Source organism: Vicugna pacos, chromosome 26, assembly GCF_048564905.1.
Source record: "Vicugna pacos chromosome 26, VicPac4, whole genome shotgun sequence".
Lineage (NCBI taxonomy): Eukaryota > Metazoa > Chordata > Mammalia > Artiodactyla > Camelidae > Vicugna > Vicugna pacos.
The window spans coordinates 2,831,868-2,858,406 of NC_133012.1; the positions used below are offsets into that span (position 1 = coordinate 2,831,868).

At 39.1% G+C, this 26,539-nt stretch overlaps 1 protein-coding gene across 2 annotated transcripts in view; it reads right to left on the minus strand.

Annotated features, from left to right (window-relative positions):
* Nucleotides 1-6,971: 6,971 nt before the first annotated feature.
* Nucleotides 6,972-26,539, minus strand: part of HOOK3 (hook microtubule tethering protein 3) — a 93,718-nt gene continuing 74,150 nt past the window's right edge. Inside the window, exons 17-23 of one of the 2 annotated variants that reach the window (XR_012064347.1) lie at nucleotides 26,409-26,443; nucleotides 22,762-22,844; nucleotides 21,640-21,740; nucleotides 19,937-20,041; nucleotides 19,413-19,484; nucleotides 12,866-16,647; nucleotides 6,972-12,560 (exon numbers count right to left, since the gene is read on the minus strand). Coding sequence is in view for 1 of the 2 variants with exons in the window: in XM_072950155.1 (XP_072806256.1) it covers nucleotides 16,507-16,647; nucleotides 19,413-19,484; nucleotides 19,937-20,041; nucleotides 21,640-21,740; nucleotides 22,762-22,844; nucleotides 26,409-26,443 (537 nt within the window). In the remaining variant the exon portion in view is untranslated. Of the gene's footprint in view, nucleotides 16,648-19,412; nucleotides 19,485-19,936; nucleotides 20,042-21,639; nucleotides 21,741-22,761; nucleotides 22,845-26,408; nucleotides 26,444-26,539 lie in introns of both variants that reach the window. The other variant, XM_072950155.1, reaches the window with a different exon arrangement.

Consider the following 26,539-nt stretch of genomic DNA (forward strand, 5'->3'; position numbering starts at 1 on the left):
GTATTTGTTAGAGTCCCTGCTTTCACTTTTGGGTGTATACTCAACATGGGATTGCTTGATCACATGGTAATTCTATGTTTAATTGTTTTGAGGAACTGTTTTCCACAGAAGCTGTACAAGGCTTATTCAGCCAGTGCCTGTTATGTCCTGGTTTTGTTTTGATAACCATGCTAATGAGTGTGAAGTGGCTTGTGATTTTGATTTGCATCTCCCTGAAGATTGGTAATGTTGAGCATCTTTTCATGTGCTTATGGACCACTTGTGGGGTTTGACTTTAAGTGGAAATTAGTGGAAGGTTTTGAGTAAGAGAGAGGCATGATTTACATGTTTATAGGATTAGTTTGGCTACCAAGTGTAAAACACACACCGTAGAAAGGCAGGCATGGAAACAGATGAGTGTAAAGCTATTGTAGCAGTCCGGGCAAAGGGTCAGAGTGTTTAAACTGCGATTCACAATTCACTGATCGATCATAAAACATTTTAGTGGGTCCTGGAAGCGACCAAGATGCTCCTCAGTTGGCAAATGGATAGATAAACTGTGGTGCATCTAGACAATGGAGTATTATTCAGTGCTAAAAAGAAACGAGTTATTGAGCCATGAAAATACAGAGGAAGCTTAAATGCATATTATTAAGTGAAAGAGGCCAACCTGAAAGGCTACACAATGTTATGATTCCAACTATGTGACATTCTGGAAAAGTCAAACTATAGAGAGTATAAAAATATCAGTGGTTGCTGGAGGCTAGGAGGGAGGGAGAAATAGGAGGAGCACAGAGGGATTCTGTACGTTGGTCAAAGTACTCTGTATGGTGCTATCATGGTGGATACATGTCAGTATACGTTCGGCCAAACCTATGGAATGTACAACATCAAGAGTGAACCCTAATGTAAACTGTGGACTTTGGGTGATAATCCGGTGCCAACGTAGGTTCACCAGCTATAACAAATGCACCATCTGATGGGGGATATTGATAATGGAAGAGGCTGTGCATGAGTGGGAGTGGGGTATATGGGAAATCTCCGCACCTTCTGCTCAATTTTGCTATGAACCTAAAACTGCACTAAAAAATAAAGCTTATTTTTTTTTTAAAGGGTCTTGTCTCAGTGAGGGGGCAAAGTGATCCTAGACTAAGCACTGCTCTGACTGGGCAGAATCCAAAAGGGATCAAACTGTTTCCAATTAACTGTACCCATAGTCAAGTTCAAGAATTATTATAGGAATAAAGAAATACTCAATATTCCACAAAATAAAATTCACAGTGTATCGTATTTGATTAAAAATTACCATGTATGCCAAGAAGCAAAAATTTTGACTCAAAATGAAGAGAAAATTAAATCTATGAATCAAAACTGACCCAGAATGAACAAAGATATTAGAACCAACAGACACAGACATTAATACAGTTAGAACTGTGTTCCATATTGGCCAAGCAGCTAGAGGAAAGATTAAACATGTTAAGTAGAATAAGAAAAAAAAAAAAAAGAACCTCGGGCGGGGGGTGGGAAGGGATAGACTGGGATTTCAAAATTGTAGAATAGATAAACAAGATTATACTGTATAGCACAGGGAAATATACACAAAACGTTATGGTAGCTCACAGAGAAAAAAATGTGGCAATGAGTGTGTATATGTCCATCTATGAAAAATTGTGCTGAACACTGGAATTTGACACAACATTGTAAAATGATTATAAATCAATAAAAAATGTTAAAAAAAAAAGAACCTCTAGAAACAAAAAGGACACTGTGTGGCATTAATGACAAATTAGACATTACAGAAGAAAATATGAGTGGATTTGAAGACACAGTAATAGAAATATCCAAAGTGAAATGCAGAGGAAAAAGACTGAAGAGGGAGAAACAGGGCACAGTGAGCTGTGGGACTTCAGCTCAGTAAAACGTGTGTAACTGGGGTCCCCCGAGGAGAGGAGCAGGCACCTGGACTGCAGCCTGTGAGAGACCACCAGCGAGGCTGCACTTGCATTCCGGAACCATGGAAACTATTACTTTATGTAGCCAACATTTGGGTTAATTGTTATGTAGCAACAGATAACTAATATAGAAAAAAAAATGCATGGTAGAGGAAAGTGGAACAATATTTTTAAATAACTGAAAGAAAATACCAGTGAAAATTTCTTTCAAACATGGTAGCAAAGTAGACTTTTTCAGATGTATGAAAGTTGAAACAATTCATCATCAGTAAATTTTCAGTACAAGAAATATTGAAGGGCATCTTTCAAAGCAGAAGGAAATAATACAAATAGAACTGGATCTACACAAAAGATCTACACAAAAGAAAGAAGACACCATAAATGGTAACTGTAATGGAAAATATACAGACCATTTTTTCTGATTATACAAGTCTCTTTAAAAGATAGTTTACTGCTTAAAGCAGAAACAACAATGTATTATGGGCTGATAACAAATGTAGAATTAAAAAATGTAATAGTATATATAAAGGCTGGGAAGGATGAAATGGAAGCACATTATTAGAGGTTCTTATGCTATACTTGAAAGGGAATAATATCACTTGAAATTAAACTGTGATAAATTAAGTATACTATAAATTCTAAAGCAACTACTAATATAACAGAGTTATAAGAAGTCAACAAAGGAGAGAAAATGGAATAATAAAAAATACCCAATTATTCCAAAAAGAAGGTAAAAAGGGAACAAAGAATAGAGAGGACAAATAGAAAACAAATAGCAAGAAGGTAAAATTTAAACCTAACCAGATCAATAATCACATTAAATATAATTGGCTTAAACACAGAATTAAAAGGCAGAGATTATTATATTAAATAAAAAGGAAGACCCAATATATGCTCCCTACAAGAAACCTACTTTAAATACAAAGACACAAGTAAATTAAACATAAGATAAAAAAGTACCACTGAGCTGTACCCCCCGCCAACAAAGTCGATTTCAGATTTTAAAAAATTAGCAGAGATGAAGAAGATCATTTCATAATGACAGGGGGTCAGTTCATCAAAAAGATATATCAAGTATAAAAATTCATACATCTAATAACAGCTTCAAAATAGGCAAAAAGTAGAAACAGACAAACTCATAATTATAGTCAGATTTCACCCACCTCCCAGTAACTGATAGAAAAAGTAGACAGAAAATCAGTAATGCTATAGAAGACTTAAAGAGCATTCTCAACTTACTTCATCTAAGCAGCATTCATAGAACACTCCACCCAACAGTGGCAGAAGACAAATTCTTTTCAAGCGCACACCAAATATTTACCAAGACAGACATTACCCTAGGCCATAAAACAAGTCTCAATAAATTCAATAGGATTCCTGTCATACAAAATATGTTCTCTAACCATAATGGAATTAAAATTAAAAATCACTAACAAAGATTCTTGGAAAATCCCCAAATCTTTGGAAACTAAGTAATCCACTTTTAAGTACCTTATGGATCAAAGGTGAAATCAAAACGGAAGTCTGAAAATATTCTGAACTAGTTGAAAAGAGAAATATAGCATATAAAAATCTGTATGATGGAGCTAAGGTAGAAATGAGAAGGACATTTTTAGCACTAAAGGCCTATATTAGAAAACAGGAAAGGTTTTAAGCCAGTAACTTCGGGTTTTACCTTGAGAAACTAGAAAAAGAACAGCAAATGCAAACTAAAGTAAACTGAAGAAAGGAAATAAAGATCAGAATGGAAATCATGCAATAAAAATCAAAACAAAAAATAGAGAAAAATAATCAAAAGTATCAAATGTGTTAGCATGGAACTAGAAATTGAAATTAAAAAAAAAACATTTTAACAGCATCAAAAATATGAAATACTTAGGATAAATCTGGCAAAAGATATGAAAAGATGTGTACATTGAAAACTACAAAACACTGATGAGAGAAATTAAAGAAGACCTAAATAAATGGATGGAAAATATTAAGATGTCAATTCTCCCCAATTCATTCATAAATTCAATGCAATTCCAATCAAAATTCCAGCAGGCTTTGTTTTGTAGAAATTGATAAGCTGATTCTAAAGTTAATACAGTAGGTAATACAAAGGACCACAACAGCTAAAACAACTTTGAAATTTAAAAAAAAAAAAAAAAAAGAGGGAGGGCTTCCGTTATATGACTTCAACACCTCTCCTAAAGCTATGGTAATCAAGACAGGGTATTACTGGTGTCATGACAGGCAACTGGAAGTAAGACCCATACACATATAGCCAATTGATTTTCAACAAACGTGTAACATGCACTTCAGTGGAGAAAAGATTGTTTGAGCAAATGATGTTGAATAGTCCTCCATGCCTATGCTGATAAACAAAAGAAAAAAAAGCCCTACAGGGAGGGTACAGCTCAAAGTGGTAGAGCGCCTGCTTAGCATGCATGAGGTGCTGGGTTCAATTCCCAGAACTTCCTCTTAAAAAAAAAAAGTACATAAATAAATAAACCTAATTACCTCCCCCCCCCCCCGATAAAAGCCCTACAATCCATACCCTGCGTTTGCACATCTATGAAAATTAAGTCAAAATGGGTAACAAGCATAAATGTAGTGTCTAAATCTACCATTAGACCCAGCCATTTCACCCAAGAGAAAGGAAACACAGTTCCCTGTATAATATGAGGCTTGTAAGCAAACATTCGTTAACAGCTTCATTTGTAACAGCCCCAAACTGAAAGCAACTCAAACACCCAACAGGGAATGAACAAAGTAATTGTGGCACATCCATACAATGGAGGTACACTCGGCAATAAAAAGGAATGAACTATGGATACACACAACACGGACAAACCTCAAATTATGCTGAGCGAAGGAAGCCTGACAAAAATGAGTACAAACCACAGGATCCTATTTACCCGGCTACAGACTACGTGCACGAAGTAGTCTACAGTGACAGAAAGCAGAGAAGTGGGTTAAGGATGGGCGTAGGGGAGCTGGGAGGGCTTGTGCCAATTACCAGGGGGCCTGAGAGACTTTTTTGGGGTGATGGATAAGCTCATTATTCTGACTGTTGTGATGGATTCATCGCAAGTATATACATTTTGAAAAATTATCAAACTGCACACTTAAAAATATGCAGCTTGAAAATTAACAATATTTCATTAATAAAGACAGGCTGAAGATATGGGAAACTGTATATTTGTATGTTAATAGGAATAATTCAGTAGAGGGAAAAAAAACTGAAAATGCCAGGGAAATCTCTGAAAACACGTCCTTTAGGAAAAGCCACTGTACAAATGTAGGACTTTGACCAGGAATATGGACAGTTCATCACTGCACAGAGACCCTCGTGTTTTGGACAATTTCCTTAAAAATATTGTCCCAGAAATTAACTGCCAGAGTAGAGGGCAGAATCATTTCATAGCTCGTGTTACATACAGTTAGATACAAGAAGTAGGAGTGGACTTGTGGCTTCACACTTACCTGAGTTCTATGTAGTATCTACCGGAGGTTTTGCTTGCACTGAAGTTACCTACTTGGTTGTTTGCCCCACTGTGGATGCGCTGGGCACAGGGATCAGAAAACGGGGGATGATTTTGACTTCAGGATCATGATCTTTCTTCCTAGCAGAAATCTCCCTTCTCTTTGCATCCAGGACAATGGAGTTGTGGTAATGTGGCCATTCCTCCACTGAGAAGTGGTGTCAGCCCTTTGAACTGGTCTCGCCTGCGACACTTCTGACAAATTCACAGAACGGATGCTGTGCAGTGTCCCAGGGTGGGTCCTAACAAGCTGTGAAGCGCTCACCAGGGTTTCTTAGAACTCTAGCTCTGGGGGATGCTGGCTGCCTCCAGCAGGTCCGTCTCCAGCAAGACTCCACTTTGTGCGAGTGTCCAGCCAGCCGTGTCAGGCGGTCGGGTGGAGTGATGACCCTCAGATGCTCTGCGCACACCAGTCTGGGTACCTCAGGTGAGAACGGTCTTCAGAGGACTGTAGCCTCAGCCATCACCTGCCTGTGACCGAAGGAGGGGCCCCGGTGGGGAGCAGCTGAGCCTGTCTCCAGCCCCCGAGAGGACATTATCATTAATGCCATGACCTCGAGGAGTGGTCTGCAGTGCGGCAGTGACCGGAACGGTGCAGAAACGAACTCCAGGCCAGCTGGGTGACACCTCTATTTGGGGACTTTTCTGTGTTGTACCTCATTTGATCACACGACTTGTTTGAAGGCAAAAACATATTTTGCCTTACTGTTTGGGATTCCACCTACCTTCTCATCCCCATCTCCTTGGCTTCAGAATTCAACACAGGGCAGACACTCAATAAATGCTAAACTTAATATGGTTATCTCCGTGCTAATGAGTGAAGAAAACTTACATGTATCTTTCTAACATTAAAATGTCACATTAAATACACATTACAGTGCACCCGAGGTGGGCTACATGCACACTGTTTTTTTTATAAATTTTGGTGTTCAATTCACTTTGGAATTACTTAGCTGATTATTCTAATGTCAACATAATCAATTTCCCCACTGTTACTATTACTTTATGTAACACTGCAGATGGCATATTTCAATCATGTTTAGGGTGGAGGTGGGGGAAAAGGGTGAATTTTAAGGGTCTACAGCCAGGAAAAGGGGCATTTATTGCCTACACAGAATGCTTCAATAATAATGCCTTATGTCGTTAAGAATGCAAATACTCTCCCATTGGTTCTTGGACTGTCTGTAGTTAAGACTGACCATGTTAAGAGGTTAACTCCCAAGAGGGGAAAAGCCATGCTTAACTTTTATTCCTAAGAACTTTGGACGATCAGCTTATGTACATTAAGGATCAGCCTAAATCAAAACAAAGTCAAACTAAACAAACAAACAAACAAACAAAGTCTGTCTTAGGTACAGGGGAAAAAACTCAAAATAACATTCCTGATTTACAATAAGTCAGTGGCATAATATTTGACTTAATAGGACAAAGGTAAGTGTATGAATATTATATAATTACTGAATGTGTCTGTCACGGTTGAAGAGCAAAAATTAAAAACAAAAAAACCCTAAGCTGAATTTTTATACAAGTCTTTATTTACAACTTGTTTAACAACTGTACACTTTTTGCAGCCTTGAAAACATTTTTGTACTTGAATGGGAAAATATAGTTTGACCAAATCTTAACTTTATTCTTCATATACATATATTATATGCATACATATAAACATATACATATAATTAATACCAGAACAAGTTGGCAGTCATAAAATTAAAATGAATAAGTGATATCAAAAGGAACCATACAATATACGATTTCAAAAAAATTAAAAATCTGTCTTCTGGTGGTTTCTTGGACTTTAGGTTTTGTGACTTTAGTGAAAATTTCTTACTGAGGCTGTCTAACAAATCTTTCACCTCAGGAAAAAATCAGCGAGAAAACCCACGAATCGAACATAGTAAATGGTTGGCAAACTTGATAAACAGGTGGAAAAATGCTTGGATGCTACTATGTACACTGTTGCTAAACCTGTTTTGATTCCACTTGTGAGCTGAGAAATTTCAAGGCCTACGTGGATTTCCTTTTTTGGATTCTAATGACTAAGAATGAAATCGCGAAATGACAAATTCATAGTCAACCAGAAATAAGAACATACCTAGCAATATTCTTTTTGCAAAGGCCAAACTACAAGGTGGACTACGACTTCGGGTATCAAACTGACAACTCACAGACAATCAATAATACTTAAGACATGAGTGTAAGGCTTTTAGAGCTGAGGCTGTAACCCGTACAACTCCAACTGCAATGTACTAAGGTGTTTTCCAGCTCATCCGAAAAGTTTCAAAAATACTACAGGAAGAAAAAAAGCCTCTTTCTATCCCCAAATCTTTGATAAGAATGTGTTAATCAAAATAAGGCAAATTATTAAATTATTAGATATGTTTAAATTTTACCATTCATTACCCAACCAAACATTGGCTGTTACAAGTGGTGGGGCAACTCAAAACAAGAAAGTTGCAAAATAAGATTAAACCTGGAAATCATTCAGAGCATTATGAGTTACACATAATCTGTAAACAGCAAAGTTAGTGTTAGCAATGGTGTTTTAGTGCATCTGAATTTTAAATAACTAAGGCTATTAAAAAATTAAAAGACTACTGTTAAGAAAATTAAAGGCCCCCAAATCATTGACTGGCATTTGTGTGCAGTCATTTCCTGCATTTATACTAGCATGTTCTTTCTTATTTCAAGCATATTGTAAATTTCCTGTAACTAATAATATGAGTTTCCGCGGAACGCACATTAAATTAGGCCAAGAAAATAAGAAAACAAACTCCGATCACACCGGTTACTCATATGTACTTGAACAACAGTAAGACTTTCCTCATAGTTGCTTGGAACTTGACACTGCGAGATAAGTTGCAGCTTGATTAAAAAATTTACAGAGGAAGAGGAAAGTATCTGACTTCCTAACACGATAAGTTTTAACTAAGTACCAAGCTGACTCCAAAGAATTAGGACTAGTCTCTTATATTCATTTAAAAAATTCAAGGATGCATCTGTGGAGATCCTTTTAGTCAAGTTAAGCACTTCAGTATGAGGCCAAGTAAATTAATAAACCTTTAAAAAAGTTTCACCATTATGCTGTACACCAGAAATTGACACATTGTAACTAACTGCACTTCAAATATAAAAAAAAGCTTCATTAACTAAATCATTGGAATAAAATGTTGGCTTCATACATGAAACTTAATTCATAATCTAAGTAGATAAGAGCAAGAAACTATGAAGAAAATCAAAGAAATTATTTGGATCTTGATTCACCTTTAGGGCGGAAGATAATCAAGTGTGATTCAGGGACAGAAACAAAAAAAAAGCTGTTGGCAACTTTCATTAGATCTATACAGATACAACAGAATGGAGGAATATGATGTTTACAGCTTTTATTTGTAAATAAGTTCAGCATTCATCAGTTTCTGCTCAGTAAGTGTTAGAAACTACGAATCATCAATTTAAAAAGACTACTTAAAAAAGGAAAAAAACCTGAAGATACTAAGTTATGATTTATGAAATTATTTAATTATATCACTTAAAAAGTAAAGTGCTAAGAATCTGTTCAAAAAAGATATTGAAAACTAGTTCCAAAGAATGGGGTTTTGCTTTTTTCCAAGGTCTTTTAAGAAGGGCTGGTATTCATTTGTATAAGAAAAATAGCTTTTTTCAACTATGCCAGTAAAATCTAAGAGTATCATAAGTTAACTGAATATCTTTATTTTGTCCTTATTTTATCTTTGGGCATTACAACACTGTCAAAAAAGTTATTTTCTGCAGTGATGGAAATGTTCTCTATCTGTGCTGTCTAGCATGGTAACCACTAAGCATGTGTGGCTTCTGAGCACTCGAAAGGTGGCTGGGGAATTGGGGAACTGAATGCTTTGTTTGTTTAATTTTTTTTAAGTTTTTTTTTTTGAGGGAGGAAATTAGGTTTTATTTATTTATTTATTTATTTATTTACTTACTTACTTATTTATTTATAATGGAGGTACTGGGAATTGAACCCAGGACTACCTGGGAACTGAATTCTTGATTTTACTTAATTTAAATTTAAATTAGCACATGTGGTGGTGAATTGGCCAATGTGGGTCTAGAGTCTCCTCTTAACTAGATTAACAGGGAGCCAAAAGACATTTAGAAGGTGACTCATCCACTTGGTGACTAATTAGCAGATATTCAAAACATTATTTTTTGTCCTCGTGGGTGAGTGTGTGTGTGCGTGTGTGTGTGCTGGTGTGTTTGATTTTTGCTTTTTCACTGTGGGTGGACGAACGCGCTCTTCCCTCAAAGGTTGGAGCCCAGCCTTCTCTGTGTTACCCTCTTCTAGGTGACCTGCCCAAGCAGGCAGTGATGCAGAAGAAAGCACTGCAGAACTTTTCACACAATTAAAGCATTTCTCGGGTGAGGGAGGGGACAGCTCAAATAGTAAGAGCGCATGCTTAGCATGCATGGGGTCTTGGGTTCAATCCCCTATACCTCCTCCAAAAATAAACAAACTCAATTACCTCCCCCCGCCAAAAAACAAAAACAAAACACCAAAAAAAGCATTTCTCTCATCTAAAACCATGAGATAACACAAAACTCTAAAAGAACATTCTTATGAGCGAATCTCCCTATTCTTTGGTAATCATTCGTATCAGTGTTTACCTAACAACAAACATTTCAGTATATTTTGACTATGATTTTAAGATTAATATATTCGAGTCCAAATGGAAGAGTCTGGACTCCCCAAAACATCTCTCAATAGAATAAGCTGCAAACTTTGTGGTATTTGAACTTAGGAAAATGGCCAAGTCCACAGAGCACGTCTATTATAGCAGAACTAAGGATGTTTCTGTCGCACTTTGCTATCGTTAGTGCCTGCTCTTCCCCATCACCTCACCCCCATTGTTTTCCAAGTTCTTGGACTTGACTGCTCCTTAAACTTGGCTTCCTTTCTCCTGTCTCTGAGTACATACAATGATGAAGAAACTGGGAAAGTTAAGGACTGTTTGCAGGTTTGTATTTGGGGAGATGGACAAGTCAAAGGCAACAGCAACTTCTGATGAACGAGAAGACTGTTCACCTTTTATTAATGCAACTCCAGAAAACGAAAAGTTTGAAGTCTGCCTGCATTTGGGGGAACTTGGCTTCAAGAGTATTAACTTACGGGTCTTATTCATGTGAAATATAAAATGTAGTTCTCGCCTAGTAGCCCCCATCCAGCTTCAAATAGATTTCTGGACTTAGAACTTCAGATCTGACTTTAAAAATTTCAGGAAGAGTACAAAACCCTTTATCTGGACAATCTTTTCCATGTTTCTTAGTGAGCGTTCCAAAATGAGGAAAAGAACCCCAGTGGAAAAGATATAAATAGAAAATGCCACAGAAGCGTGAAGGAAAATAATTATCTAATATTAGTAAAGTGCTGTGAATCTTGCAGCAGAGTATAAATAATACAAAAGTGAGTAACAGTAATAGGAAATACTATTAAGACACTCTAATAGTGACACATAAAATAAACACACTAGAATGTATATACAGTAATCACTGTCTACAGGTTGACAAATACACCAAGAATCAACACGAGTCCCTTTGATAAATTTTAGGGCATAAATGCTAATCTGATTCTTTTCCTTTATCGACTCAGAGCTCTCTGAAGTGATAACATGCCTGGGCAGAGGTCTCCCACGTACGTGAAAGCCTCAGCAAGCTTTGGTAGTTTTTTCTCACTTTGAGATCGCTCTTAATCTTTGAGTAGATTTCACTCGGGATATTTGATAGCCCCACCGGCCTTAAACTTTGAGGCCACAGACACCCTCTCTGGTGATTTCACCATCAGACCCGAAACATCTAATTCAGAGCCTGGTAGTAATGTATCAGGGACCTAAAGGCTCTCCTTGAATATATATATATATTTAAAAGTCTACTCTTGCCTTCATTTCAAACACAGTTTTCTGTGGGGCTACTGTATATAATTAAGGGAGACATAAAACTGAGCATGCGGTTTAAAAACCGGGTACAGCGGTAGATCTAGGTCACTGCTGGGAAACTGGCAGTGATTTTCAGCCACCATAGAGCTCTCATCTCATCATAGCAGACTATGCTTATGGCCATAAATCGCTACCTTGGATTTAGCTCACAAGTTAACAGTTTTGAGACGAAAACAGATCCTTCCCCTCCACTCATGAACATGTGCAGTTGACACCGTGGGCCCAGTTAATGCCCACTGATGGGGAGGAGGGTGAGAAACTAGATTAAATTCTCATCTACTCTTTTTTTATTGAGAGATCATGTAATAAAGTTGGTAGATTTCATGTAAACCATTACTTTAGGAACATTCATTAAGACAAGTGTAATTGAACTGCATCAGCCCCTGCGCCTGCCTGGATGTTTCCTTCTAATCAGGCCACTTCTGATGACGGACTCTACGCTCTAGGAATGGATTTGCCTCCAAGCCTTCTGTTACCTTCTCAGATTTCTATGCTCTCAGGGCAAAGAATCCAAGTATATTTCAAGATAACATTAAATATACATTTTATAAGTTTTTATATTTAAAAACACACGTGAATTGGATTGAGAGAGACTGTTTGAAAACCAAATTATCAGTACGTACTTCCCAAGAACATAGGCAGTGATTTAAAAGAGCTGATGTCATCCCATCTGGGCTGTCCTTCATCTTATACAAGGGGAGCTAAATATTGATACTTCTGTGATTTAGGGGAAAGCAGAGGGGGAGAAATTAGCTGTGTCAGCAGCAAATGCGTTTATGTTTTTTACGCTTCTGAGAAGTAAACAATATTTACTGCAAAACTTTAGAACAATAAAATGATCATGCTTAAGTTGGACACTAAAACATGTTCAAAATTTTCAATAAAATGAACATACACCAATTATTATTGAAATATGCTTTATAGAGAGTAAAAAAATTGGATGACAGATACATTGAGAATAGCCTTCCTCACATAAAAGTTCATGATACAAAACATTCAAATCATTATCCTTACAAAGAATAAGCTGGGAAATGCTTTGTAAATGTAGTGAGACTGGGCTGCACGTCGACCAAGATGAGCCGCCCTTGTGACTCCAGGACTCCAGGAAAAGAGAGTCTTGTCACTGAGTGGAAACCCTTTTAATGTATAAAAGGGGAAACAAATTTTAAAAATATGCCAAAATACGTTTCGAAGATTCTGAGATCGCATTTTATTTTGTCCTGTACAGTCTTTCATCCTGCCTTATAGGGTATCACACAGGCTTCACTGCTAAGAGGTACAAGCCTACATCAGCTCGGCATCCATTTCCAGGCAGATAAAAAAATCAAACTGTGCTTCCATAGTTTAATGGACAGACACCAAAAAGCATGTTATTCTGCCCTCGGCAAAAAGCAAGATGCCAAGCGCTGTCTTCTCCCTTTAGGATCACAGGTGTTCTTACCTACGTGGCTGTAGACTAGCCAGGTTTACACTATCTGTGGGTTGTGGGCGCCTTATCGGGTGCACCGCACGTGTTCCACCTGGGGGTAACTGCAACACTCCTGGGGCCGGACACCTGGACAACTGGAGACTCAATGCAGAGAGGTAAGGTAAGTTCAAACATTTAGAATTTTGTTTCAAGTTAATTCTCAGATTGGGATCAAGATTTCCAAGTTTCTAACACGAGGTTATCTTTAAAAGATGAATGCTTGTCTGAGAGCAAGAGACACTAAGAAAAATTTCATATCTGGAGATATGAACAAACAAAACTGCTATGACAAAGGAGATGTGAGTAAAATAGCTCATAAATAAAATGTACCTTTGCTTCAACCTAAATCATCCTTCCCTTCACAACCACTTCCTGCTGTCCTGTTGGTCCAGCACGGATTTTCATGCCTCCCTGAGGACCACTGGTATACCTACGCGGGCTGGGGTTTCTGACTGGTAACGTTTAGCTTAAGTTAGCACAACTGGGCTTTTACTACACAGTACTGACCTCAACAAAATAACAGATGACAACAGCATCGTTATAATGAATCATCTCACTGGCCAGATCTACTGGGCTGGACCATCAAACAGAAATCATTCCATCCTGATCAATTTTAGAAAATGGAGCCTTTATTCAGGGACTTCTTTTTCTTGGTTATTATGAATTAGACACGTGATAAAAGATACGACTGAGTTTTTGAAAGTTCTTTTAAGATATGTACAATCGTATTATTTATTCTTTTTCAGATATAGTAAACTAATATTTGCTGGATTTTTCCCCCCATTACACACTCCTGAAATACACACTGCAGAATATAAATTTTATGCTTTTATAGTGTTTAGTTATTACTTTGTATTTTCTTACCCTGTCTAGGAGGAAAACAGAAAATAAGCCTTTTGTTGATGAGAACTCAGACCCGGGGGTGATGGTTCGGCCCAGCCGTAATGGGGTATCACTGCGCTGACTCCACCTGCGGCCGGACGGGCGCTGCTGCCCCGGGACTGGGGCTTGGCGGGGCTGCCCCGGGCCAGGGCGGCTGCACAAGGGCTGCAGGGCCCAGCTCCCGTCTAGATAAGGCGCCCAGTGCCTTTCACCTTCCAGACAGACCACCCAGCATCACAAGCCTCCTGAGACATTCTGAGTCATTACTGGAGACACAGAGATTTATAAATCCTGTTCGAAGCTGAGCCAAGGTAAGCAGGGTTCTCACTGTGACTGCTAAGTTTTTATTTCTGCTTTTAAAAAAAAAATCACAGAATGTTTAGAAATATAATTTCTGCTAGGTAATGAAAACAACATACTACGATTTAAAGATACGGCCAAGGTGAGTGAAAGTTATGAATGTAAACACCAGAATAATGGCAAGTAACAGACGCTGCAGACAAACAAGACGGAAAACTTCCTTCTAAAAGCTTGGGCACTTGCTTCTCCTTAGAGAAACATATCTGAGCAGGTGGGTGCAGCAGGAGACCAGGACTGGGGTAGTGAATAGGAAACTAAAATGAAAGCCTCTGATCTCATGGTATGTGACCCATTTATAATAAACAGCTCATAGACTCCTATTTTCATCTATCTTATTCTGCAGATCTATTTCCCAATAATTTTAATCTTATCAAGGTTAGTGTTCATGCCCTGCTTTGAAACAGTTGGATCCTGACTCTATTTGTGAAAGAAGGGGAAGGGGGCGGGGGTGGGAGGCTGAACCACCTGAAATCATTTTTAATCTTTTATTGTCAAAACTTCCTGTGTTGATGAGGCCTGCATAGCCTCCGGAAAGCCCACAGTATATTTCATCCACGTGGTTCTCTCCATTCCTCCTAATTCCTTCTGCTTTACTTCTTACCCAGCAGAAGCATTCGCACTAAGCTCAGACTTCTGCACTTAATGTGAAAAATTAGCACAGTGATGCCTCGGGTCACTTCTGTGTCTACTCTGACATCTTGCTTCAAGTATGGTTTCTGAGGACAAATGAAAACACTACTAATTTTCAGGTCAATTTTCTTATGAAAAAAAAAAGGAAACATGGATTTAAAAATCAAACACCTGAATATAGTTTCTGAAAATTCTTAACTTAGCTTGATTTAAGGTTACTCACTTGTATTTAGTATACAAAACGAAATAAAACCTGAACTTCCAAACAGCATGTACATGAAATAAAATCCTTTAGTTAGGTGACCTAGCTAGACAAACTATCAACCTAATTTCTGTAAATTTTTGCTTAAAAAAATGGGCGATGGTGCAAGAAAAAGGCTGGAGGAGAATTTAAACATAATTTGGGGCCAAATACTTAAGCCAGTTTGGAAAGTCAGGCAGAGACATTTCATTTTCAAATGAATGATACTTTGCATTTATATAGCACCTTATATGGTCAAAGTGCTTTACAGTCTTTATTACTGGACAGCCATTCATCAATGTAAATGAACATAGTTCATCATCTGTCAACAAATCTAAGCACTTTGGGGCAACCAAATACCCAAGAGAATCTACTCAGTAGCAAATTCTTAGACTAGTACATTGAATTAGGAAGAAAAATAAGAGCCCTGTCATAACGTCACAGACAAGAAGTTACTTATTGATCTTAATGACTGATGCTACGATGTTACATATTAGGAATCATCAAGAAATAGAAGGGTTTACGTTAAGGAATAAATAAATCAAATGAGGTGCGAGCCAGCAAGGAAATTACCCCAAAGATAAGGCTACCTATGACTTGTAAGTATATAAAAAATAAATCTTTTAGATGTGGAAGGCAGTCAAAACTATAAATGTCAGCCCCATTGCTAGAATTTGATCCTCAGTTATGTTACTATTCCAAAACAGGAAAAAAAAAAAAGAATGCACTGCCTGATTTTTTTTTTCCTGTAACTTCTCCCCAAATAACCTAACCAATGCATTCACTTCTGCCAGCAAACAAGATAGCAGGAAATAATGAAACTCTACTTATGTTCTAAAAATAGTTTCCAGCTCTTTGGACAAATTTAACTTCCTATAAAACAATGTGAAAACTCATTTTTTTTTCCCTCTAAATAATTCTACCAGGTGCCTTGGGTAAGATCTGATTAGCACCCCTGCCAACGTATTTGTCTTTGCAAAAAGTGCACTTGCCAACCATTTGACATAGTAAATATGTAAGTTATCTGAAGTGCATTTGGAAAACAATTGAAAACACAGATTAATACGTTGTAAAAAGATTAATTCCCTTTAAACAAAGACATTCTTAGAAAGCATGGTAACAGAGGCACGATACAGAATATAAACTGTGTATCAATTATTGGCAGAAAGTCTAATTCATTACAAAGCTTACACCACTGGGGAAAGGACATGTTCATACAAAGAAAAGTACTACACTGATATACAACACTTTTTAATTGGGCATTTAAAAATTTTTTGGCACGTTAAAAGGAACCAAAAGGACTACAAAATAAAGGGCCAAGAAACGAAAACATTGTAGGTACAGAAGAGAGAAAGTCCTCAAAGGAGAAACAGCTAAATCTTAACATAAAATAGAGACAAAAATATAAGTTGGCTGAAATTTCCTGAAATGCTGTTACATGGAACAGAAGGATGCTTTCAATGCAGGGCGTTTTTTGTTTTACTGTAACGGCAAGACTCGTCTACCTGGCGGTGGCTGGCTGAACATGGCCCGGGTAGGATCTTCTGGTGCTGGTGGCTTGTCTTTGCCTCGCCAGAAATGACTGCCCCGAACCTGTGCTAGCGAGTCTGTCTTCGGCTGCCTTTTTATGCAGAGTCATTCCCTGTATAACAGAAACAGAGTAACCAATGGAAAAACAGTGGAACACACTCTCGTGGAAGAAAATTTCCTCATGCAGAATCTGCCATGTGGCGTCTTACGGCACAATTAGGAATGTTAATTCTGCTCGGTGTGGACTAAAATCTTAAGAGACACATTTTAGTCCCAACAATTAGGTACAGATCCCCTTTTGAAAAAATTAAGGCTGAATTTTCTGAATTGACAATAACCCAAACAACAGATGATAGAGACGGATTTTTTGGAACACGTTACACAGGCTCAATCATACACACTTGCCTTTCCAATCACGTGTAGAAAGTGATTTTCCAAGAAGAAAAAGTTCAGTTGATTGGTGGTGGTTGATTCGTGTGGGGATTTGGGAATCACAGGGCTTATTTGGAATGGAAAGACACAAAAGCACCTGTTGTTTCTTAAGGTGGAGAGTCACACCAGGCACAATACGTACCCCTGGGCCGGTTTCCTTCACTGCAGGCAGACTTGGATGCTCAAGTTAGGGGAAGTCCCCGACAGCCCACCAGAGAGGGCCCTGAGAGCGCAGGGCTCTTTCCTGAGGATGGGAGAAGGCCGCCTCCTAGCTCGGGAGGGAGACCTGAACGGGAGGGAGGAAATCTCGGAGGAGGAGGAGGTCAAGAGAAGGGGAGTCTGGCGCTGGCTTGCTGGCTCGTTTACCGAGCTGGCTGGTGAGGAGTCGGGGCCAGACACACAGTGAGGGCTGGGGCAACAGTTACTTCTCCACAGGGATCGGAAACCAGCAAAACCACGGGAGGAAGGGGGAGCTGGCAACTTGGAAGGAGAAGAAACAGAGCCAAGAGGAGAGGCAGAGAGGTCAGACAGAAGGAGGAGCTGGGCACAGGGAAGACAGGAGCCAGAGACAGCCCTCCCATCACTAGGGAGCCTCCAGGGAAAACGGGGGTCCTGGCCTAGCGTTTTTCATTGAATTTCTGCCTGTCGCCTGCCCCAGATACACAACATTCTCCATCTTCCCAGTGAGAAATCCAGGACATGCTGTTCACTCAATTTGAAATTAAAGCATTTAAGGATCTGAATCAAATGGACAGATATTTATTGGTAGTATTTAATTTAGTAATTTGGCTACATACATTCATAATTATATTTTATTTAAAATATCCTTTTTTCCCCCCTACTTTCACATTCCAAGTAACTTACTCATATTCCTGACACACTTTTAAGACCTCAGTGCCCATCACAAGGCCATTCTCAGAGACGCTTAATCCATTTCAGTGGTCTGAGATGTGGTCTGACATGCAGGACTTTCTGCATGTGTGTACAAAGCTCTCACGGGCCATCTTATCTGAACATAACTTGTGTGATAACCCCCACTTGGAGTTACTGCTTCACTCTCTGGAGAGCTGAAAACTAGCGCTTTTCTTTAACAGCGTATCACAGAATAGTAAGTTTGGTTTCATAAGAAACGCAATATGTGAAATTGTAAAAATCAATCAGGTATGTGAAATCACTAAGAAGGACGCGAGGGCAGGATTCGAAGATCGCCAACACTAACCTCTTAGGAGGACAAAGAGGAAACAGAACGGGTGAAATCGGGACCAGTTCCCAGAGACCTTCCTTGAATGTATATTTTTTCCCCCTATTTTTTACATTTTAATTTTCAATTAATCTATAGTTGTTAACAATAATAGTACTGTAAACCCAGTATGATTTCCTCTTTTGTTTTTTAAAACTGTGATAAAATCTTAAATGTGTATATTTTTAAAAAAAAACACTTTAAAAATTAAAGTATAAAGGATTTACAGTGTTGTATGAGTTAAATATGTATTTTAACCAAGGCATATATAAATATGGACATCTCATGAAATTGTATGAATTTTCTCTTTTTAATTGAAGTACAGTCAATTACAATGTGTCTATCTCTGGTGTACAGCACAAGTATGAATTTTTGACAGCTTAAATCACATGATTAGACCTGAGACATTAACCTTTAAGACACAATACCAGTTGTAACTGTGAAACAGGAATAATGGATGGTATTGAGCCAACAGCACAGCTACAGGGTCAAGGGGGTGTGATGGAGGAATCAGGTCCAACTTCCTGCCTCAGGGAACTAACGTTTTGAAAAGGCAGAAGTGGTCTTACTGGGAAGAAGAACCAAGAAGAAAAGGAAGAAAAAGAAGGAAGGGTCTAGGGAAAGATACTGAAAAAACCAGAGCGTTCTTCAAAATCTTCATATCCAGAAAACTGTTACTGAAGCCCAAAAAGATGAGTATTTATTTTCCAAGAATTTTTTTTGTGTGTGCATGTGTTGGAAAAGTCAATTTCAAAACCTCCAGTTGTCTGGGGTCTAACACCATGAATATTTACCAACCCTGTTGGACGGTTAAAAGTATTTTCATTGTAAGTCACTCTTGCAAAGGCGCTGAAACAGTCCCACAAAACAGAAGCCACCGCATCTCTGTTCAGATATTACTGAAGTCCCCACCCCTAGAATAAAGTGGTTCTGAGGGACAGACACCGAACTGCCATTTACCTTTTTAGCCTCTGGGACAGGGATGATGGTGTGTCCGAAACGTTGTAACCCAAAGTTCTAACCAAATGGCGGTTCTCGTGTCTGGTCTTTAGCCTTAAGATCAGCATTAGGGTTTTGTTAGCGTGTGTTAGGACAGCAATTATTTTTACATTCATTTGGTAGAATTACTGCTGCAGTAAACGGGAGTGTAACTAACGTTACGCACTCGCTGAGCTTGGCAATGCGTTTGGAAGTTGTTTTCTTACCATATTGTACCAGGCACTAACGATGTATTTCTCCTCCATCTCTCTTTGACTCTTTGTTTTCTCATATTCTTTCTAAAAAAAACAAGCACATGGAAGCATGTAAAGATGAAACACAATTCAAGATCAACAGAACGCTCACAATTACCTAAATTCATGGACACAGTTGTACAGTTGGCCCTCCAAACCTGCGGGTTCCACACCTGCAGATTCGACCCACCTCAGTTCCAAACACCAGAACTTGAATTTGCCATGCACTAGCAACTATTTACACAGCATTTATATTGTATGAGGTACTACAAGTCATCTAGAGATGATTTAAAGCACACGGGCGATGTGCTCATTAGGTTATATACAAATAACCATCTATGCTACTATATATTATATAATATATATATTATATAAGGGACTTGAGCATCCATGGAATCTAGTAACCGTGCCCCATGGATGCTGAGGGACAACTATGTATAGCTAGTCTTCTAGAAAATAAAGAACCAAAAATCACATGTCTTAGTACAGTAAGCTACCTCTAATGAATGGAACAGTCGGTCCCGTTCTTGAAGCTGATTTTTAAGAGCCTGTATTTCTGGCGCTGCTCCTTGATTCTGTTTAGGGTCTAAAGTTCGGATAACCTGCAAAAAGTCATCAAAGAAACATTTTTAAAGTCTCAAACCTAAAGAGTGTGACGTCTAAGGAAGTAGTTATTTAAAGGAAAAGAAAAAAAGAAAAAAGGATAAACCTTATGGGAATCAAAAGCTACCTTACAAGGAAACTTTAAAATCTGAAATGTATGAAATGATATTCACTTGTTACAACCTTTACTTACATGCAACTTTAAAGTCATATAAAAGAATCAGTTATAAGAAGTAATTCTGGGGGAGGGTATAGCTCAAGTGGTAGAGCGCATGCTTATAGCACACGTGAGGTCCTGGGTTCAATCCTCAGTACCTCCTCTAAAAATAAATACATAAATAAATGTACCTAATTACCCCCCACCCCCCAAAATAGACAAATAAAAAGAAGCAATTCTGACTTAAAATTAATCAGGGACACTACAGCAGACACCTGACAGCCATCTTCCCTGTTCGGCTCCTCTGATTTGGCTCGGGGGGTGCCTCTGCCTCTGGCCAGATGTGCGATTAGCGAGCTGGTCTACAAGCCGGTCACCGCGGCCCTTCCCTCTGCCAGTGGCTGGGTTTAGACATGGGCAGCTGACGCAATTCTAGCTGGCCAGCTACAGGGCTTCCGGGAAGGGTCTTTTTGCTTTTCGGCCCAATAGTCACACTCTCAAAAATGATTAAATCTACAGAAAACTTGAAAGAGCAGAGCAATAAAAACTCATTTTCTTTAACCAGATTCACCAACTGCTGCTCCACTCTTGTCTCGTGACACGCGACCCTGCAGTGCTTCAACTCGCATCTCCTTAGACTAAGGACCTTCTCCCACACGGTCACAGAGCCAGTATCATCCGTAAGAAGACGAGCAGCTCTGTAAATCACCACAGTTCAGTCCAACCCACATTTCCAGGGGTGTCCCCCGAATGTCTTCTACAACTGCCCCTGGAGCCCCCAATCCAGAACCACTGCATTTGGTACTTGGGTTCCTCTGAGCTCCTGTTTTATTTATTTATTGGTTTTTTGTTTGTTTTGGGGGGTAATTAGGCTTATTTATTTATTTGTTTATTTTTTTGTAATGGAGGGACGGGGGATTGAACCCAGGACCTCATGTATGCTAAGCACACACCCTACCACTGAGCTACATCCTGCCCTCCTGGGCTCTTTTAACTTAGAACAGCCTCTTGTGTTCCCCCATACTCCCATGCCTATTTCTGCTTTTCATAATATTAACTTTAATCTCAAAGTCTGGATTCATCTGATGGTTTCCGAAAGGTATGTTATTTGCTCCAATAACCTCATTTTCCCTGGGATCTGAAAGTGAAGCCGGGAAGATGGCTTTGATTCAGGCTAAGCATTGCTGACAGCAACAAGCCACCAGGAGGCACGGGGTGGCAGCCCTCCCACCACCCACTGCTAAGTCTGATTATCAGGTGGGGCCGTGGCTTCCTCCTGGAACGAGTAAGTACTCGGGAGGATGTGCTGTGATCACAGCTCTGCTCGGGCTCTGTCCTGTGTTCTTCTGTGTGAGAGGCCACCACACTTGCAGTGTCTGTTCAGACATCGGTGAAACGCGTTCAGAAAGTGGAGTGACGGAACCATGAACGCACACTTACACTTTTGGCTTTCTCTAAGTATTTTTTGTATCGTTCTTCCATTTGTTTCATTTCCTCTTCTTTCTTCCGTAAAGCTTCTTGTAATTCTTCAATTTTTAAGGCTACCGATGAGATGGTAAAAAAAAAAAAAAAAAAAAATTTTTTTTTTAGATTGTAACAACTTTAAAAAGATTTCCACTGACAAAATAATAAATAGCTAACAGCTTTGTGAGATTGTTTAGTCTATTCCTATATATAATTAAAAAAAATTCACAATTTTTTAAACCTAAAGCTTTTTTTTCTTATAAACAAAACTACACAGTATGAAAGTGCACATGTTAAAATGTATTCAGTGATGGCTGAGGGGATACACAAAATGTGGTATATTTATATGTACAACTGAATATTATTCACACTTAATTCTGATACACATTATAACATTATGCTACATGAAATACGCTGCACACGAAAGGACAAATACGACATGATTCTACTTATATGAGTTACCTATGAGTCAAGTGTTCAGAGACAGAAAGTAGGAGTGAGGTTAGCAGGACTGGGGAGAGGGGAGGACGGGGAGTGAGTGTTTAATGGGTAGGGATTTCAGTTTGGGAAGATGAAAAAGTTCTGGAGACGGATGGGGGTTGGACAGCAGTGTGAATGCACTGTCACTGAACCATATACATAAAAATGGTTAAACCCATAAACATAAATATTTTTACGTTAAGTATATTTTACCACAATAACAAAAAATGAAAGTCTGTGTCCTGCTCCCACCTACACACAGAAGAATTAATAAATCAAACCACACACACGTGTCAATATCAATAAAAGTAAAAGTTCGGCAGACTGACCACACAACTACACTATGAAAAGAATCTCATACAAAAAAAAAAATTTCATATACTATTCATCAGCATCCAGAGTTACGGAAGAATTCGCAGCTATCATCGGAAACGTAAGGAATATTGTAAAGATGATTATATATGTATATACTCTTTCTGTGAATAGGGCAAATTCTTTAATTGCTAGAAAATGGAATAGGGCCTCTCTCTAAAACACTCCGATTTTTACATAAACGCGTTATCACTAGGGTAATGTACGGCTGACCGCTTGGCAACTGTGCTGATTAGAAAAACTCACAGCTGTTGTTAAATCTTGGCTCCAGGTCCTCGATGATGGCCCTCTTCTTCTGCAGCTCATTGTTGGCCTCGTGGAGCTTCTCTCTGTGACAAAACACGTGACACTGTGTCACCTCGGGTTTGCACTTAGTTCCTTGAAATGAAAGCTCTAAGTTCCTTATTCCTGGAATACACTTGCACAGCCCACAGGTGCTGTGAGACAAAAACGAAAAGACGAATCCAACCTACGTACAGTTTTTAGAACGACTGAAAAATAGAGACAAAAATCCCAAGAGCTTGAAATAGTGGTCGTTCTTTTAATATAAATCTGCACAAGAGGGTAGAAATAACTTAATGATTTTTTTTCCCTAGGAATAAGGATTTTACAAAAAAATTAAATTTGAAACTATGCAGAGGTTTTATAATGAAAAATCTTGTTGCCAGAAAAAGGGGAGGGGTAGTTCCCCAAATAAGAATTAATAGAAAGAACAGCACATGCCAATAAAAAAGAATAAATCAATGGTACACACACAGGAGGTCAGACACAAATGGGTAATACTGCGTATTTGGTTTATATGAAGTTGGTGACGGGTGAGAAGAGATCAGCCCCATGGCTAGTTTGCGGAGGTAATCAATTAATTAGAAGAGAGAGCAAAAAATCCCAGTATGTTGCTGAAAAATTGCTACAGACTGATCTGGGCGACCCGCCTACATAGGAAAACACTCAGGCTGCAGACCTGGGGACTCGGGGTTTGAATCTTTATTGTGAGTTACATCCCAATACAAATGTAAAAGCATAAATGAACAGAAGGTCAGTTTTTTCCTAGTATTTACATCGTATGTGTAACTCTTCTCTCTCTACTATTTAGTGTGGTTATTTTCCCTCTATGAGAGGGAAAAAAGGTTGCAAAAATCAGAAAATACAGAAAAACACAGAGAAGAAAATACAGCATGTTATGTCTGTTTCTGGTATTTTCTATGCAAAATACTGTAAGAAATGTATTTTGAGGGTGTGACACACACACGTATACACACACATACACACATATGGTACAGAAAATAAATACATACAGTACAGAAAATAAGAAAAACCAAGCCCAGGGAAGAAACAGGTTAAGAAACAGAAATTATCCCAGAACCTTAAAAGTCCCATGTGTTCCTCTCTTTCCCGGTGGTAACCAAAATCCGTAATTTTAATCATTCTCCTGATTTTTGTGATGGGCCTCTGTGTATATTCTTGAACAATATATTGCTTAATTTTGTCCACTTTTTGCACGTTAAGTACACTGTATTACTGTGCTGTGAGCTCCATCCTTTGCTGAACACTCCGCTCCCGGATTCGTCTGTGTTGATGTGCTGGCCCTGGTTTACACACTTTTCCTGCTGTGCAGTGTTCTGTCATTTGAGTACATCTCCTTTCTATTTATCATTTTACAGTTAGTGATATTTGTATGGTTTCTGCTTTTCTGGGATTAAAAATAACGTCCTTTCATACTTTCTTCTAAATGTCTCCTGGTAAACGTGGACCACAGCATCTCTGGGAACAGACAGCAGAACTGATGGGTCACAGAATATGTGCACGTTCACGTTAACTAATAAACTGACGTGCATGTCTACCAGCAGTGGCTGGGACTGACCAGTGCACAACACCTTTGGCAATACTTAATTTGTCTTGATTCTTAAACTTGACCAATTTGGTCTGTGCAAAATAGTGTTCAATGTAGTGTTCAATTTGCATGAGGATAACCATCTTTTGAGATGCTCTGTTGTAGGTTGGATTGTGTCCCCTCAAAAGATATGGTGAAGCCCTAACCCCAGTACCTGTGACCGCGATATTATTTGGGTCTTTGCAGATGTAATTAGTTAAGACGAGGTCATGTTGGATCAGGGTGGGCCCCAAACCAGTGACTGGTGTCCTTATAAGAAGGCATGTGATGATGGACACAGAGATTGCATCTATAAGCCAGGGGACACCAAGGACGCCCTGTGGCCACCAGAAGCTCAGAGAGGGGCATGGAACAGATTGTCCCTTAGAACCTCCAGAGAGAACCAATCCTGCTGACACCCCGATTTCAGACTGCTAGCCTCAAGAACTGTCAGAGAATACATTTCTGTTGTTTTCAGCCACGTGGTTTGGGGGCATTTGTTATGGTGGCCCCAGGAAACTGACAGAGGCCTCACCTTTGCTAATAAAGTCTTCCTGATGAAGACTTTTTTACCATGTAAATGACTGAACGCAGAACAATGGTCACAGAGTAGTTTTATGAAACAACATGTGTTCCATTTCCTGCAGTAAAGGGATGGGAATGGAAAACGGACAGAATTCAGCAGGAAATTCCGGCTCTAGGTGACCTCACAGGGGCTGGGGGGTGACAGGCTCTCTTCTTCCAGTACCTTAAGAGCCTGCCCATTGTTAGCCCCGCCCCCAAGTGTCAGCGGCTCGGGGCATCTCACTTTTCCCACATTGAAAAAGAAACTGGAGAGCTTGCAGCAAACTGCCAGACGACAGACTTCCTCCCAGCCCCAGCAGAATGACCCCTGCGGCATGGAGCCTGACACTGTAACACTCCAGCGGGCGAGCAGCCCGTGGCCACCTACACTCCGTGTTTTTGCAAGGACAGAGTTTTGCTGGAAAGTGATATGAAGGATGAAAGCTGTTACTGGATCCAAGCAAAGGCACAAAACATTTCCAACATTGTCAACCTCCGATAAAGGTGGACAAAGATTTCCCCCTCATGAGAAAACAAATATTTTAAAATTTAATCTTTTAGATTAAGAAGTCATGTTCGGGGATGGTGGTGCAGGAGGGTATATAGCTCAGCGGTAGAGCACATGCTTAGCATGCAAGAGGTCCTGGGTTCAATCCCTGGTACCTCCACTAAAAATAAATTAAATGAAAACAAGTCTAATTATAAATCAAAGTAAAAATAAACCTAGTTCCTCCCCTCCAAAAAATAAGATAAAATAAAATAATTTTAAAAAAATCACAGGTAGGTTTGTTTGCAATTCAAGGTGATGTCTGAAAATCTTTTACTGTTATTAATAACACTTTAAAATATTTACATAAAAAGGGCGATTCAGCCCGCCACACTCTAAGAGCTGGTAAATGACACCCTGGAACCAAATTCAGGCTGCTGCCTGTTTCTGTACAGAAAGCTTTACTATTGACACAACATTGTAAAATGAATATAACTCAATAAAAAAAAGTTAAAAAAAAAAAGCTTTACTGGAACACAGTTCAACAGCATGAGTTTACATACTGTCGGTGGTTGCTTTCAAACCACAGAGCTAAGTGGCTGTGACACAGGCCACGGTGTGCAAAGCCTAAAGCGACTGCTCTCCAGCCCTTTCGAGGGAGAGGTTTCTGGCTTGGCATCTGGAGGGCCACACACTCCTCCCTGGGGCTGTCAATGCTGTCATGACGACGGAAAACCCGGGGACCTCATTTGAGCAGACAGTTCTAACGCGGTGATCGTTCTGATTCGAGGACCTTGGGTGGAGGTGACCCTTTAGATACTAGTTTAGATACTAAAGGCACGTTCAGTGCCGTATAATCTCCTCCACCTTCGGGGCCGCCGAGCACTGCCTAGATGCCGCGTAACCCCGGGAGGAAACACTCCTGCCCGGCTAGGCCGGGGGAGAACAAGCCCCGGCAGCTTGAATACTTACAGGTGCTCCTCAAGCTTCTTCTTTAGAAGAACTGACTGAAAACGGAAAATAAAAAATAGTTTATTACTCAACACTTTAACTAATACATTAGTTGTTTCTTTTTTTAATTAAGGGCACAGGAGTAAATAACT